The sequence below is a fragment of the Doryrhamphus excisus genome, unplaced genomic scaffold, assembly GCF_037039965.1.
Source record: "Doryrhamphus excisus strain RoL-2023G ecotype Guam unplaced genomic scaffold, RoL_Dexc_Guam_v1.1 HiC_scaffold_24, whole genome shotgun sequence".
Lineage (NCBI taxonomy): Eukaryota > Metazoa > Chordata > Actinopteri > Syngnathiformes > Syngnathidae > Doryrhamphus > Doryrhamphus excisus.
In genome coordinates this window covers 1,609,836-1,628,106 of record NW_027621862.1, presented here as the reverse complement: position 1 = coordinate 1,628,106, position 18,271 = coordinate 1,609,836, and the positions used below count along the sequence as shown (strand labels likewise).

At 41.6% G+C, this 18,271-nt stretch overlaps 1 protein-coding gene across 2 annotated transcripts in view; it reads left to right on the top strand.

Annotated features, from left to right (window-relative positions):
- Positions 1-18,271, top strand: part of LOC131109310 (adenosine kinase-like) — a 95,308-nt gene that overhangs the window by 31,013 nt on the left and 46,024 nt on the right. For both annotated transcript variants that reach the window (XM_058061193.2, XM_058061192.2), the window contains exons 5-6: positions 10,202-10,374; positions 12,107-12,215. In XM_058061193.2, coding sequence (XP_057917176.2) covers positions 10,202-10,374; positions 12,107-12,215 — 282 coding nt within the window. The remainder of the gene's footprint in view (positions 1-10,201; positions 10,375-12,106; positions 12,216-18,271) is intronic.

Below are 18,271 nucleotides of genomic sequence, written 5' to 3'. Positions count from 1 at the left end.
TATCGCAAGTCAGGCAGAATATTTAAAGTCCATTAGGGTAGTTGGAGGTGACATCAATGGAGTGTTTGGAAAGCAGGAAATTGGCATAAAAAAATAACCAGAATATTTGTATTGTGTCCTAAAACCTGTTCAATCCCAACATTCCAACTATATGAGGCAGCGGGGTTATTACAGAGAAGACTTTTACCGATGTGTCAATAGAGAAACATTTGGAAATATATAAATTAAAGAACATTCAAAACAGGCGGGGTCTCAAACACGCGGCCCGCGGGCCAAATGTGGCTCGCAGGACACTAGTTTGAGGCCCCCGCCTTGATATATGAAAGTTTAATGTTAGTGCGGCCCCGCGCAAGTTTGATATGGATGCTGTATGGTATCATGTACCCAGAAAAAATTATTACGTTTGATTCATGTTCATGTTAAAGGTTAAATAACTGTTAATAGGTATCTTCCCTATCCGTGTGGAAGTGGTAAGTTTTTGGCTATTTAAGTTTAAAGGAAATAACTTGAAGGCTACCGTTTAGGTCGCTAGCTCTCTAGTTTGCTTCAATCATTTTATTTTAATCGGCTTATTAATGAGCATTAAGGGTCTTTATAGACTAATTTATTTCATATTTCATCACCACCGCAGCCACTCCCCCCCCCCCCCCACAGTACACATACATCTGGCTGTCAAAAGATGTTTATATAAGATGTATAATACTTTACAGACGTGTCGCTACCACTGAATAGTGTTGTTAAGGGATTATGTAAACAGGGCATGACTTATTCTGTTCTGTGGCAACATTGACATGATTTTTATTTTATCCCGCGTTCCGGCCGAATAACGTAATTTTTCGGAATGTTTTTATACCGTACTTTCAAGCCAAATGCTTCTTAATAACCCTAACCTAACCCTAAACCCTTCATTCATCCATTCATTGTCCTATTTTGCTAAGTTTTTGTCCCTTTGTATTGAGTTGAGGACTCCTATAGAGCAGCTACACACAATAACCCGCATAGAAAACTTTCGAGATCTTCCATAGTCTTCACCTATTCCAGCTGTATATTCTTAGATCTCCAAAACTGTTTTAATTTATTCCTTCAAGAATGCCCATGTGATTGTAAAAACACTGCGTTTATTGAACTATAAATGTCATGTGTGCAAATGTACTGTTCGCTTTCATAAATAATTGCAAACAATATATATATAACATATTTAAGCAAAGTTAATAAATCACACTTATCCGCACTTTTGGTTTGTTTTAAACGCTCGTCTTTTTTAAAAAACTGACATTTATTGACCTCTTAGGGTAAATTTCCGCAACACTTGGAGTAGACTCTCCGAGCTTTGTTATTGTTGTGGTTGTACGGTTGTATGGTTGGCCGGGGAGTCGCTACGAACGGAGCTGCCAAAGCCAACAGGAGTTGCTGCAGTCCGAGTGCAAAAAGCGATGATAATAACGATACAGTGTGCTTTACAAGGGATTGCACACATCGAAAACACTCTACTGCTCTTGTTTTCACTGCAATCCACTCACTAAACCCCCACGGTAACACACATTTGTATTGGCTTAAGCCGCTACCAAGAACCTCAGAGCCTAGGGTCTTAGGGTTCACATCTGGAGTCTTTGGTACTAGAGTTTTGGGGTTGGGATCTTGTAGTTAAGGATTCGGGCTCGGGTTAGAGTAATGCTTTGATCTTGTGGTTGGTAATAAGGCTATGAAGATTTTGGTTAGTTTGAGAATCTCCAGGGTTGGGTGATAGGGTTAGGGTTTTGCGGTTCAGGCTAGAATCATAGACAGTTGAGGCTAGTGCTAGGTTCTTTGCGTTGGGGTTACGACTTTAGGGCTAGCATTAGGGTCTTGAGGTTAGGTGAGGGTATGTCACATCAGTCTTTGTCATTTTTTGTCTTTAAGAATTTAAAGGAAAAGTGAACAAAAACCGCCCTCAGTCGCCACGCTAACAAAGTCATTGAATTTGCACCCTTATCCAGATCCAAATCAAAATGGATTCAGTTCTTTCTTACTTATCCCAGTCTGTAGTGATCGATTTTAATCGGCTGTTGTAATGTTTACCAAAGCTGAACAATCCTGAATCATAATCATCGTTAAAGTATGAAGGGTTTTTGGGAAAGGTCTACAAAAGTGATAAAAACATGAAGGGTTTTTTCCTCTGACAACTTCCTAATATAATTTTTATGACCTCTTGGTTGCAAAACTTGTCACTTTCCCGTTATTTCAGAAAGAGACATTTATTTGTACAGATTTCTCACAGATTTGAGTCGGGTCCAATCAACATAGTAACGCTATATCCACCCTACAGGTGGACATTCCTGGCAGTCACAACTGTGGGGGAAGCCCCCCGTTTGTTGTAGAGCACCAGATGATGCGGGTTGGGGCGGGCGGGGGGGGGGGCACTTTTTCCTGCGAAGACGGTCAGAACATAAATTCAAATGGCGCTATAAATCAAATATAGATTTTCAGATCCCTGCACTTTCCCGGGGAAGGGCTGCAATAACAATGTCATCTGACTCTGCCTGGTTACCATTAATGTACTGGCATCGGTCCAAGCCGCGGATTGGGGTCTTGGTGTCGAGTGTGTGTTTTACAAACCCCCGACTCGAGTGATGGAAATATTACTGACCTATTTAGTGCTTTGCATGTTAAAAAAGGGAAGAGGCTGAGTATTTCCAAACGCTCCCAAAAATGGAGTGGTGCCTGCCAGATATAACACCCGCACGAGCCAATAACGTTAATGCTGTGACTTTCTAGACAGCCGCATTAGGGAGCCGCAAGAAGAAGACAATGCGCTCCAGTTAAATTGAACCCAAGTGAATAATGCGATTGCTATTTAGATATTGTTCCTCATGCCAGGAGGGCCGTCCCCCTGCCAAATCATGAATTTGATCTAATTCATGTGTACTCTCTCATTAGACCAAAATACTGGAAAACTTTAAGAACGCATGGGCCAAGACTGACTCGCCTAACTGTGCTTCCTGAATGCTAACGGTACTGTGACTACAGAACCACTTTGATATCTCAACTAAAAACCCAGTGGAAAAAGTCAATTTATCGTTAAGATTTGTGTATTTTTATCTGGGCATCGTGGGTTCTCCCATTGCCCATGATTAAGATCCGAGTACAGTGGTGCCTTGGTTAACATCATTAATCCGACTTAAACCAAAACGGACTCTAACCAAGGCAAGTTTTCCCATCGAAAATAATATACATTCAATTAATTCATAGACTGCCAAAAGTACATCAGTCAACGTTCTACTTGAATTTGCTAATTTTTAAGGCTAATTTTCTCGTCCACATAATTTGTTTTCGCTGTAACCATCCTATGTTCTACTGACAATTTATAAAAACTAGAAAAAGGCTAGAAACAAACTTTTTTCTGATTAGTTTATGTTGTGTGTTTCTGTCTGGAAGCAGCAACCCTGAACGGTCCGTTGCAATTTTTAAAATTGGGAACATGATACAAGATGGCGGCGTAAACATTTTGCATGCTAACCGAGTGGGCGAACGCAAACCAAGGCAAAGTTTGATCAAGATTTTTGGATGTTAACCAAAAAAAACGAGCTCACCTGGGCAGATGTTAACAAAGGTACATACATTTTGTCTATGAAAATGTCTATGAAGGTGTACAATTTTGTAAAGTAATGTAAAATCTACCTCTCTGATTTCGTTGTGCGGGTGACGCCGTTTTTTGTAATTTTTCTTCATTTCTAGACATTAAAGACAAAGATCTGGGATTCTTGCTGTTTTTCCAAGACCGTTCTATAGATGACGCTCTTCCATAATTTGTCTATGAATGGGCAAATGATGGATCGAACCTCTCTGGGATTTAAAGATCTTTGCTTTGCTCGAGTGGTTGTCGTTATTTACCAATGGTCCAGCATAAAGTACGACACAATGCGAGTTATATTTGCGTCCTTGAAATATTACATCTCGTGAAGCGATGATAGGAATTCCGTTCTTTATGGTTTGGTAATAACTGCCTTATTTTTCATGGCGACGCGGCTTCTAATTTATCACTGGCGGCTCACACAGGGAGTGGAATGGTGGTGTTGAGGGGGGGGGGTGAATGATGGATGGCCGCGTCGTCCAACGTTGTCTGGCGAGCAGCACCGGGCGAAGGAATCTGGAAGGTTATCGGGGCAATAAATCCCAAACTTTTTAGATGTTGTTTTTGTTATGGCAAGAAACAAAGGGGCTCCGTCTTGCCCTGCAGACATCCGTAAAACAAAAACTGGAGGATAAGACCGGAAGTAAGAGTGCAACCAGAGAAATGATTGCATCTTTACTGTATTTGTCTCGCTCCATAGACATCAGTAAAACAATTTTGGAATATGATGGGACTTGCAATCTTGCAACGTAGACCTGAGTAAAACATACTTAACTCTGGGATAATATGGGACTTAAAAGGGCAAGCATGCTGGAAACAGCGAAACGACAAGGAAGTTTACATCTGTTGCTCTGTAGCACACGTGTCAATGGAGAACCTAGACTGCAGGTTTTCTCTGCATCAGTTGATTTAATTGGTAATGCTAATGCTAATGGTTTTGTTTCATTTGAACATGTATCAGATTACAATTGAGTGCATCCCATAATCAGTTCCCAGTTCTGCATGTCCAAAAGGAGTAGGAAGAAGCAAAGCTTATTAAATCCTACCCCTCCATCTGGTACTTTTACAATCAGTAACTGTTACATTTGTTCACTTCCTGCTTTCCTAATATAGTTTAAGTTTTTATGTTGTTTTTTTTTTATTTACATTTTTTTATTTTTTTATTTTTGTCCTATAGGCTCAGGAGTGGTATGTCCACAACACATACTTTTTTTTAATATTGTATGTGATAGTAAATAATTTAATTTAATTTAATTTAATTTAATTTAATTTAATTTAATTTAATTTAATTTAATTTAATCATTCATTTTCTACCGCTTTTTCCTCACAAGGGTCGTGGGGAGTGCTGGAGCCTATCCCAACTGTTACATTTGTTCACTTCCTGCTTTCCATAATACAGTTTAAGGTTTTTTTTGTGTTTTTTTTAATAATGTACCTCGTACCGAAGTACGAGGTGATATGAGCATCCAATGACGTAATGGGTACCATAGTAACTGTCAATATAGTGATATATATATATAGCACATCATGACTGGTTCAAGACAATCAATGTCCTAAAGGCTCAGGAGTGGTATGTCCGCAACACATACTTTTTTTAATATTGTGTGCTATAATAAATAATTATTTTATTTTATTTTATTTTATTTTATTTTATTTTATTTTATTTTATTTTATTTTATTTTATTTTATTATTCATTTTCTACCGCTTTTCAATTTAATTTAATTTAATTTTTGCTTTGTTCACTACTGAAATATTTCTGACCTTATGTTGTATATTATATTTGTAATATGAGGTTTCCAGCTCATATTTTCATCTATTGCGATCAATTAATTAAGGAGCTAGTTCACATAAATTGAAGGAGGTGCTGATCATTAAAATCAACTGCTTTTGTGACCATTTGGGGTAAAAAAAAAAAAAAGCAGTACTGTATACACGCCGTCTATTTGGAATACCGTATCCAGTCGACATCAGTAAAGCATACATAACTTAAGTACATGATGCCACTTAAGTGCAAACTGTGCTTGAACCAGCAAAATGATCGCACAATGACAATGAATTGATCTTTGTATTTAAACCGTCGCTCCCCACCCGGCAGCTATCTCCGCGACAGTGGTATGTATTTCATCTTGATGTATGCCCCCTGTTTAATTCCTTCTAATAAATGGCCCTTTTAAGCAGAAAAAGCAGGAGGGAAGTTATCCATGCTGGCAGTCTATTAGTGCAATGATAGGGACCATTACTGCACACAGCTGCCTGATTGAATGACGGCCCTCTCAAGGTCAGGCTGCAGTTTTTTTTGTAATACATACACTGTGTGTATATATACGTATATATATATATTATATATATTAACAAAGTTAACAGAAGTTTCCTTCAACGGCACTATATTTTTACTGTTACTGTATTTGTATCTACTCTCAATGTGATTGGACTGTCATGGAGTACATCGTTGTCGACTTAGTACAGAGAAGCATACTAGTGTCACAATTAACTAGTTTTTTTGGTTTTTTTTTTAAGAAGCGAGCCGTCTTTGGGCTAATTTTTTGCTTGGAAATGTTAGCTTAAATGTGGGTTCATGTTGTTTGTTTACAGCAGGCATAGCCGAGGACATCTAAGTTGGTTTTTGTGTCATTTCAGTGCTAGCTTTAGCAAGAAATAGTAGTGCACTAGCTAGTCATCGGCACGTCAATAAAGAGTTTTTTTGTTGTTTTTTTTGAAGAAGCGAGCCGTCTTTGGGCTAATTTTTTGCTTGGAAACGCTAGCTTAAATGTGGGTTCATGTTGTTTGTTTACAGCAGGCATAGCCGAGGACATCTAAGTTGTTTTTTGTGTCATTTCAGTGCTAGCATTAGCAAGAAATAGTAGTGCACTAGCTAGTCATCGGCACGTCAGTAAAGAGTTTTTTTTTTGAAGAAGCGAGCCGTCTTTGGGCTAATTTTTTGCTTGGAAACGCTAGCTAAAATGTGGGTTCATGTTGTTTGTTTACAGCAGGCATAGCCGAGGACATCAAAGTTGTTGTCATTTCAGCGCTAGCAGTGGCTAGCATTAGCAAGAAATAGCAGTGCACTAGCTAGTCACCGGCACGTCAGTAAAGAGTTTTTTTTTTTGTTTTTTTTTGAAGAAGCGAGCCGTCTTTGGGCTAATTTTTTGCTTGGAAACGCTAGCTAAAATGTGGGTTCATGTTGTTTGTTTACAGCAGGCATAGCCGTGGACATCTAAGTTGGTTCTTGTGTCATTTCAGCGCTAGCAGCGGCTAGCATTAGCAAGAAATAGCAGTGCACTAGCTAGTCATCGGCACATGTGTTAAAAACTATGACAAGAACAACAGAGTTGTTTTGGTTGCGTATCACAAATATACACATTAGCACTCAATAAGGTAAAATACAGTGTAGTAATAGTAATACTTTTGCAGTACTGTGCGTTGTGGGACGCATTAAAGATGCAAAAACTGATTTCTAATTGTATATTCGTCACTATATAACCTTTTTCATCTGTGATTAAATGTGATTAATTGTGAGTTAACTATGGAATAAATGCAATTAATCACGATTAAATATTTTAATAGACTGACAGCCGTAATGTATATGAGTATTTCCATCTGTGGAGGACATAAAGACACTAGTAACCTGATAGCAGGATTTTTACTTTTTTGGGGGGGGGGCCGGCAACCATAGACCAATAGACCTTGCGTCCCACCCCAACCCCCCCCCCCCCCCGTTCCCCTTCCCTCTATCAAAGTAAACCAGCCGTTAAAGTCACTTTGCAAGCGAGGTGCAGACGGGGTCAGAGGTCAAGCTGCGAGTGCAGCTGTTTTGTCTGCTTTGTCTGGAGTTCCCATACCCCCCCAACCGACCCCCCCCGCCGCCTGTGGACCAAAAGTATGTTCTTCTATTATTGTCTGCTATAGTGATTCTGCTCTAAATCCCGAACACTCAAGCAAGGGTTTTTGTTTAGCATCCGATCCTTCATGCTGTCAATCATCCTGTCTATTTACACAATTCCAGAGCATTATAATATAATAATAATACATTTAATATCTTGCAATAATACATTTAATATCTTTTCAGAGTACTCACAGACGCTTTACAATAGAGAAAAAAATAAATAAAAATAGAGTTGAGTTAAAACAGAGTAAAAGATGCATTAAAATACAATATGCTATAATAATAATACAATATATAATACTGCTGTGTCACTCTTTTACCCGTGTTTTAGCTGCGTATAAACAAATTAATGTTGTATTTTAATGTATCTTTTACTCTGTTTACTTGCTTTTATTCAACTCCATTTTTTGTAAAGTGTCTTTGAGTATTTTGAAAAGCGCTATACAAATAAATTTTATTACTATTATTATTAAAAATAATAAAAGAATAAAATAATAAAAGAAGCACAGCTTATTAAATCCTACCCCTCCATCTGGTACTTTTACAATCAGTAACTGTTACATTTGTTCACTTCCTGCTTTCATAATACAGTTTAAGGTTTTTTTTTTGTTTTTAATTTTTTTTTTATTTTTTTTATTTTAGTGACATGTCACTCATGTAGCAATAATGAGGGAGTTAACACAAAAATGACCCCTTCAAGTCAAATTTTATTTTAATTTTTTCTCCCCTTGTTGTAGTATTATTCAGGAAGTACTTTGACATATTTTACTCTGGTGTCCTCCTTCTTTTTTATGGAAGCACCTTTTTAAGAAGAATGTCACCGGCATCACTCCACCCCTTCGTTAATGAATCGCCTTGACGCACTTTCGCAATGTCCCGCCCTCGGGCACTGTGCTATAATTGGGATGTGACTAAGCATGAATAGCCAGGCGTGGCGTTGGTTGACCCCTCGCTAACCCCCCCCCCCCTCCACTCCTCCTTCCCCGTCATCAGTCAGCGGATGTGACTTTTTGTCATCATGGTGGCGTTAGGACGGGAATGAAATGATAAGGTAGTTTTGTCTTTGATGCTAAATAATAAAGATTAGCATCTTATCTATTGCTCGTCTGTGTTTATTAGAGGAGAGAAGCTTCCGGCTAAAGTGTGTGTGTGTGTGTGTGTGTGTGTGTGTGTGTGTGTGTGCTGCGTGGGTGCAGCGTCCTCATGCTAGTGTATGTTCGCCTGTTAACGACCCTGTAAAATGACAAGCTGAGTGAGTTGGCAGTGAGAGTACAGCCGACGGTCATGGGGGGGGCGGGGGGGGTGCTGTGCTTCACCCTGTGATTCCCATCACAGGGACAAGGGTGGGTGGACGTCAGTGGGGTGTGGGAGTTAGGGGGCCGGGTGCCCGTCATGTATTCCCACCTGAGCGGGGCCTCGCTTGTCATTATTTACAGCCTAACCTTGGATGGGATGGAGGAGCGGCGGCGGTGGTGGCGGGGGGGGGTGGCGCTCAGAATCCGATTGGACTTGACGTATACCCGAGACACTGACCTTGGTAAGTGCGAGGCGCCTGCAGCGAGAAAAGGTTGGGGATGGGAGGAAGAGGAAGAAGGAAAGATGGCTTCTGTTGGCTTTCGCTGCCAATTTGCACACTTGTTTATGTCAGCGAAGTGGGCGGACGCATGTAAGCATGAGTGGGGACGACACCCTGACTGTCCTGGAATTCACACCAGTCACATGTCACAAGTCGGTCACGCTTATGTCGACACCCCGCCCCCCCTAAGTATGACCTCGTCATACAGTACATACTCCTATCCCAGCTGTCTTGGGGCGAGAGGCGGGGTCCACCCTTGACTGGTCGCCAGCCAATCACAGGGCACATACAGACAAACAACCATTCACACTCACATTCATACCTATGGACAATTTGGAGTCGCTAATTAACCTAGCATGTTTTTTGGAATGTGGGAGGAAACCGGAGTACCCGGAGAAAACCCACACATGCACGGGGGAGAACATGCAAACTCCACACAGAGATGGCCGAGGGTGGAATTGAACCCAGGTCTCCTAGCCGTGCCGCCATTAGAACCACACCAAATAACGAAATTACCATCAAAAGGTTGATACCAGGTTGTATGTTAAGTTTAAATTAATTACTTTGGAAAAAACGGGCGGGCCGTATTCAAACACTTGGCGGGCCGGATTTGGCCCCCGGGCCGTAGTTTGCCCACCCCTGCCCTAAGGCATAATTTCTGTCATAAATCTCGACCTGTGTTTTGTTATTATGAACTGCTACCTACTTACACAGCATTAAAGCACATTGACTTCCTGTTCAGTGCAAAATAAGCTTCAAAATAATTAAAAGAAATTCACAGAAATTACATTCCCAGTTTTGCAAAATTACATTACTTTGTGCATAATGCATTAACCTTGATGAGAAATAGCGACAAGCACATCTTGAAGGTGCGCTATTTAGTTCTGAAACTTACAAAATATACCTATATATACAGAGCAGTTTTAGACAGAGGGCTCCGAGTGACTTCGAGTGCTTGTGTAAATAAGGAGATGAGCCTGCTTTTAGCGAGGCAGCGCAACAACAGCGCCTCTGTTTGCACACCGGAGTTGACTTGTTTACGACCGCCGGCCGGCGTCTCGTGGTTCCCTTCCAGCCCTTCCAACACAAAACCCGCTGTCATTTATTTTCTACTGTTTTTTTGTCCCACAGTGGATGATCCAGAAGCCCCACAAGGTGGCGACTTTCTTCGGCTGCATCGGCACCGACCGCTTCGGAGAGATCCTGAAGAAGAAGGCGGCGGAAGCTCACGTGGACGCCCGCTACTACGAGCAAAGCGAGCAGCCCACCGGCACCTGTGCGGCCTGCATCACTGGCGATAACAGGTGTGTGTGTGTGTGGGGGGGGGGGGGGGGGGGCGCATCTTGGTGACCTTTAACACCAAAAAAAGTTGACCATCCATTGAGTAATTGTCTTAAGCTAGTGGGGCAACTTCCTCCTACGCGGCTGCCAATCAATCAATCAATCACTGTACCGCCTCCCCCACTATGTGTTCTTTGCGGGCTTGTCGGACGTGAGCTCTTGACACCTGAAAAGGTCACATGACCCCGGGGGGACGGACTGTAATATTTCTTACAGGTGTTTCCCAGACAGACGCCGCACGGAAAAAGGTCACACATCGGGAAAAAAGGGTGATGCCTTTCAAGGTCTGAGAGCTTTCCAGTGTCACGACCCTTTCTCGCTTCGGTAATCCTTCACGTCAAAGCCGCGGTTCGCCTTCCCGTCGCTTTCCTACGAGCGACGAGCTTCCTGTTTCCTGTGTTAGCTTACCGTTTTAATTGTAGTGCACAGTAAAATGATACCGATGTCACCTTTTAATATCAGGCCGATAATTATCGATGCCCCGATATATAATATCAGACATGCCTAAAGAGGGTATGTTTTATCACCTCAACCAAGTGAGAACCTATTTGTGCTGAAGGCAGCACCTGCTCTGACAACCCCCCCCCAAACCCCCCACTCTAAGTAGCCATGATTGTGGCACTCATTTTGATAGGCACTCATAAAGAGACGGCTTTAATGTCCCACGTTGAGATAATGCCACCTGCCTCTCTCTTTACACAAATGCTCCTCACCCCCCCCCAAAAAAAAAATAACACACCACTTCTCACAACTCATGTGTTCACTTCATGATGTCCCCCTCCCCCCACTTGCACCGACAACAAATTGGCCTAAAATAAGCATTTTTAAACATAAAAATTACTAAATGAACAAGAATACAAATATTCAAACTGTGAATGTAGTATTCTACATTGGCCACTAGATGGCAGTAATTGTTTGATGAGACAGGGACTAGCATGCTCCTCCCCACAACAGGCACAATAATAATTTCATTCATTTTCTACCGCTTATCCTCACAAGGGTCGCGGGGGTGCTGGAGCCTATCCAAGCTGTATTCGGGCTGGTCGCCATCCAATCACAGGGCACATATAGACAAACAACCATTCACACTCACATAAATACCTATGGACAATTTGGAATCGCTAATTAACCTAGCATGTTTTTGGAATGCGTGAGGAAACCCGGAGTACCCGGAGAAAACCCACGCATGCACGGGGGAGGAATCAAACTTAGGTCTCCTAGCTGTGAGGCATGCGCGCTAAACACTCACCCACTATGCAGCCTAATAATAACATAATAATCATAATAATAGCATGGGCGACAGTGGATCCAAAACCCTCAACAAGCTTAAAATCAACACTGAATCTCAGGCGTCACTTCCTGCCCGCCCGCCACTAAGGTCCCCTAGGGAACTCTAAAACTCCATTTAGAAGATCATAAACAGGTTTATTTATGCCATAACTACGAAAATATTCAATTTATTAATATTGTAATTCACTCCTGACAGTTGGTTCTAGGATACATACTAGTCTAGGAGACATACTTGGTCATTTTAAAAGGCGCTTCCAGGCTGTAAAAGTGTGCACCCTTGCTGGTTACCCCCACTAAGGGGGCCTCAAAAGACTTTTTTGTCTAAAAAGACTTTTTTTGACAGAGAGCGAAAATGAAGACGGATGCCAAGCAGAGCTAAAAGAATTCTGACCTGTGTCTGGGCAGGTCCCTGGTCGCAAACCTGGCTGCAGCCAACTGCTACAAGAAGGAGAAACACCTGGACGTGGACACTAACTGGGAACTGGTGACCAAAGCCAAGGTCTATTATATAGCGGTAAGTGGAATAGGAGGACAAGATGTTTAAAAAGCCCTCACCCATCCATCCATCCATCCATCCATCCGTCCATCCGTCCGTTCATTCATTCAAGCTATTTTGTGTGGAATGATCCTCCATTCGACGTGAATGTAACAGGTACTGCTAGCTAGTGAGAAAAATGCATTGTCATGCCAATTCCGGAATTCCGCATTCCGGATGTCGTAACTTAACCACGGCGGCAGCCGTAAAATAACAAGCGTAGACCCCTGAATAATAATAGTAGGTGGTACTGTAGGCATAATAACAATAGTAGGGCTTTCAAATGACTACATTTTGTAATCCCATTAATCAGTTAATTAATCATAATTAATCACCAACTTAAAAGTTGATTGAAGTTATAAAAGAGCCTCAGACTCCACAGAGATATTTTTTTTTCGTTAGATGAATATTGGTGTGGGCTGCACGGCAGTCGAGTGGTTAGCACGCAAGACCTCACAGCTAGGTTCGATTCCACCCTCGGCCATCTCTGTGTGGAGTTTGCATGTTCTCCCCGTTTTCTCCGGGTACTTCGGTTTCCTCCCACATTCCAAAAACATGCTAGGTTAATTAGCGACTCCAAATTGTCCATAGGTATGAATGTGAGTGTGAATGGTTGTTTGTCTACATGTGCCCCGTGATTGGCTGGCCACCAGTCCAGGGTGTAGAAACCGGGGTGAAAACGATGTAATACACGAGGCACGCCTGCGTGTGGTGCCAGAACCAACACGCATACGGAGCATACGGAACCATGTGACACACCGCACGACGGAAGAAGAACGGATCCAATAAGCTAATTAACTGTATATTTAATTAGTTTAGTATTTATTTTACTTTTGTCTCCCCCCCCCTGCAACCCCAGTTTTTTTTCTTCTTCTTCTTCTTGTCTGTGTTTCTTCTTGCTCCGATCCGACTGCTCCGAATTTGCATAACAAAAACATAAAAAAACGGACAATAAAATTTCATAGTACAGGGAAGTTGTAGCTTACATATTTCCTGACACAAAGAAAATATGTTTAGCATGTAAGGTCATTTAGATCAACAATTAAAAAAAAAAATCCAAAAAAATGACAAAATAAAAAAAATATATTTTTGTATTTTTTACATTTTGGCACCCCCCCCAAAAAAAGCTTCTAGTTTTTGTTTAGTCCCGCTTTGGAGACTACATCAGTGCATTAGCAAGCGTGGCAAATATGCAAACACGTGTTTTTGTTAGTGGGGTTTCAGCGCGATGGGGGGCGGGGGTTTCACACATGGGTTTTTTTTTTTCTCAGGACCGGGTGCTCAGTGTTCCTGGCGAGGCCTCTTTGTGTTCCTGGCGAGGGTCTTTCACTCACATGACCCAGATCATGGCTATAAACCCATGCTAGCATGATATTTATTTACATGTTTGTTTGTATTTTAAATATACGACTGGCGGTGTTTGCTTGTGTGCATGCATGAAAGCATCATCATCATCATCGTCGTCGTCGTCGTCATTGTGGCTGGTGGAGGATGCAGAGTAGTGCAGTGCAGCCACCCCCCCCCCTTCACATCGAGAGAGAATGTTGAACTCCTGCCAAATGTTGGGTGGCAGGCTGGTTGCTAGGAAATGTGGCTCCTTAGGCAAATCACTGCACAAAGAGCAATAACAAAGGAGTGGATGGGATTGGGGGGGGGATAGAAAAGCAATGGCGGTGCATTTCAATGCCATTATTACGTGTTTTTAGGGGTGTTTGATTGCCGTCTTATATCAGAAAACGGAGTGACTCTAATTGTCGGGGATGATGTGGATCGGTTAGTTTCGTCCTTCCGCTCAATGCCACCCTCCCTCCGAGCATCTTTTATCTCTCCACACACTGCAGCATCATCATCATCATCGTCGTCGTCGTCGTCGTCGTTGTCGCCGGCTTGTTTTTCTTGCCCTGCCGCCCTTCCTGCTTTGTCATTTAGTGCAGCCTTTCAATGAACCCGCGCCGCGTAATATAGCAAGGTTTTAAGTAGTAAACCTTGCAGTTACGCAGCCCTGTAGACAATTTGAATTTGGGAAAAAAAAGGCTATTTAGCCGAGCGCAGATGGTCAGAAATAAGCCAAGGATGCGTGGAGGTGACGATCACCTCTGCCAATGAGGCTCAATCTGCTTGGCGAAACCTGAGCACAGCTGTCAGCTAACGGCAGAAGTCCATATTTACACTTAATAATGCAACTCAAAGGAAATAATATTCCTAAATAATATTCCGATTGTGATGTCATGGGATTAGATTCATTTCATAGATTCATTTCATTCACCTGATTGGCCTCCAAAGTCATTCTTGGTCATCCGAGTTCATGCTTCCTTATCCACCGATTCCGACATTTTTTGTGTGCTGAACACAACTCGCAGTTTTATTCAGATTGCATTCAAATTTTGTGTGTTTGTAACAACATTCAAGAGCTCCACTTGTGCCAAAAACGGTGTCTCTCGTTTCAACTCTGATGAAGTTAAGACCAGGAATAAGCGAGTACGCCGCCATCTGGATCTGTATCTGTTCACCCATGGAAATGATCTGTAGTGTACAGTACTGAAGTGGGGGGCGTGGTTTATTCAGAAATGGGTGGGGCTTACATCAGTCAATTATTTGTAGTCTGAAATTGACATAGATCAGGGGGCGTCACTAGGTTCTGAGGACGGGGGGGGGGGGTTCCACAGGATATGAATGAATGTAGTAGACATTCAAAAAAATCCAAAAAACAAATAACAAACAATTATTAGCCTATATTATTAGCCTATATTATTACTATCATTATTATCATTATTCTTCTTCTCATTATTACTACTACTACAAGTAGTAGTAGTAGTAGTAGTACTAGTAGTATTAATATTATTAGTACTACTACTACTACTGGTAGTAGTACTAATACTAGTAGTAGTACTAATAGTACTAATACTACTACTAATAGTAGTACTAATACTAGTAGTAGTAGTAATAATAGTAATAGTAGTAGTCATAATCAGAAGAATAATGATAATAATGATATTACTACTAGTACTTCTACTAGTAGTACTATTAGTACTACTACTAGTATTAGTGCTACTACTACTAGTAGTAGTAATCATAATCAGAAGAAGAATAATGATAATAATGATAGTAATAATAATGGGCTAATAATATAGGCTAAAAATATAGGCTATTAGTACTACTACTAGTAGTAGTATTAGTACTACTACTAGTAGTAGTATTAGTACTATTAGTACTACTACTGGTAGTAGTAGTAGTAATACTAGTAGTAGTACTAATAGCCTATATTTTTAGCCTATGTTATTAGCCTATTAGTACTACTACTGGTAGTAGTAGTAGTAGTAGTAATACTATTAGTAGTACTAACTACTACTACTAGTATTAGTAATAATCAGAAGAATAATGATGATAATGATGATTAGTACTACTACTACTACTAGTAGTAGTAGTACTATTAGTACTACTACTAGTATTAGTACTACTACTACTAGTAGTACTAGTAGTACTAGTAGTAGTAGTAATAATCAGAAGAAGAATAATGATAATAATGATAGTAATAATAATAGGCTAATAATATAGGCTAAAAATATAGGCTAATAATTGTTTGTTGTTTTTTGGATTTTTTTGAATGTCTACTACATTCATTCATATCCTGTGCATCTCCACCCCCCCCTGTAGTAGTAGTAGTAGTACTAGTAGTAGTAGTACTAGTAGTAGTAGGCTAGTATTAAAGATCGCCACGACAACAACAACAACAACAACACGCGCAATGAGCCCAAACACACGGCATCACACGGAGTCGCCGCATCTGCGTTGGTTTAGCATTGAGCAATATCGTTGATCGGTTGTGTTTTCAAACGCGCGCATGGAAGCATTTAGAAGCATTTAGAAGCATTTACACGTTGGCACAGCCCCGCGCTTTTGTTAACGGGGAATCTTTTGTTGTTTGTTATTGCCAGCGCCGTAACGCGAGCCACGGGGGGAGTGAAAAAATTGCTTTAATCCATTGCATCTTGGGTAATGGTCTCCTGGGTATAAGGGGGGGGGTATGTTTTGGTCCCTGGCGAGCCTCCAGGCTGTTGTCCGCATTACTGTATGACATGGTAAAAAAACAGTAACAAGCTCACCCCGCATGACTGTGTGCATCTGCTACACCGGCAACAAGTCTAGTTTGGCTTCCTCTGAAGTCTTATTTGCCTTTTTTTTTGAAGCTCTACCTGCTTGAATAACGTTAGCGAATAACGCCGGCTTTAATTGAATAGGCCGAGTAATTATTGGTCAAGTAATACAGAGCGGGGAAAATAAATAGCCACTTTGCGGCGAAGGATTTTGCCTGATGGCCGTGTGTTGATGCTCTCACCAGGGAGGAGTGGAAACCTGCTTTAGTGGCTAAGTGTCTAATTAGGATTCACACGACGTGATGTTTTCGGACTGTGTCTCTCTCCTGGGCAAAAAAATAATAAATAAAAATAATATCTTTAGAACACACACATAAACCAGCGAGACCTGTGTTCGTGTCAAAAATTGCCCCAAAATTCCAGTTTTCCACGGAAAAAAAGTCAAAGATACAAGGAATAGCTTGGCGTTGGCGGCACCTCGACAAAGTAATCATTCATTTTAACAGACGATTTAGCTAGCCAAAGCTAGCCTTGATAGCTTAAATAGAACTCGACACGCTCCGAACACGGTGCTAGCGTTGCACGGATTTGTGTTCAACGCAAGTCCGATGAGGTCACGCATTTGCTATCATGCTAATATCGTATCCCGAGAAGCTAATCGACCAGATTGTTGTCAACATTATGCATTCCGGATGCGACTTTCACCTTGAACAAGATTAAATACAGAACTGACCAGTCTGTCGCTCGAGGTCAGCTGGGATAGGCTCCAGCATACCCCCCTCGAATGGATAATGAACGGATAAAACGACAATTCGTGTCCAGTACATACATAAACAGTCAATAACACAACCTTTCTTTTCGTATTGTTTGTGTTTTTTCTTCAGCCGAAGTAATCATTCATTTTAACAGACGAACTAGCTAGCCAAAGCTAGCCTCGATAGCTTAAATAGAACTCGACACGCTCCAAACACAGTGTTGCGTCATGTTTCGGCTAGCATGGCACGGATTTGTGTTCAACGCAAGTCCGATAGCATTTGCTATCATGCTAATATAGCATCCCGAGAAGCTAATCGACCAGATTGTTGTCAACATTATGCATTCTTGATGCGACTTTCACCTTGAACAAGATTAAATACATAACTGAGCAGTCTGTCGCTCGAGGTCAGCTGGGATAGGCTCCAGCATACCCCCCCTCGAATGGATAATGAACGGATAAAACGACAATTCCAGTGTCCAGTACATACATAAACAGTCAATAACACAACCTTTCTTTTCGTATTTTTTTTTTTTTAGTTTTTCTTCAGCCGATTTTTGGTTGCGTTGACAATTGATGGACACTTATCGTACGAGCTTCTACAAGCGTAACTTTTTACAAAGAAGCGCAGAACTGAACCGAACTGAACCTCGGCGCTTGTTTGGGATGGAGGCTCTTTAGCGACCCCCTCCCCACAAAAAAAGATTTATTGGACAGCTTGCACACAAAAACAAAACACCGCCTACTCTCTTGAGGAGCGATTGTAAATGAAGATGAAATGATTTACAAATCTATTTAATAAGGCTTGCCAGAAGTCAAACTTGGCATGTAAATGCGGTGGGGATTCAATTTCAAGCGGGACTGTAACTGATCGCCTGCAGACAAAAGGGAGGTGGTGGTGGTGGTGGATGGTGGGGGAGTCGGGGTGGGGGCTGCCAGTTTTCCCTCCACTCTACATTTCTCTTCAGCCCCAAAAAACCACCCACCATTTTTTTTTTTTTCCCTCTTCCTTCCTTGGCTACGTTTTGACTCGTGATCCTTCCCAAGCTATGTGGAAGGACGGAGAAGGAAGGGAAAAAGGGGGGGTGGGGGGTTGCAGAGTGGCGCAGTGTAGCAAAGGGCGGCCCGAGGAATGAGAGGATGTTCAAGGTCAACGTGAGGACACGACATGGGGTTTGGAGACTCAC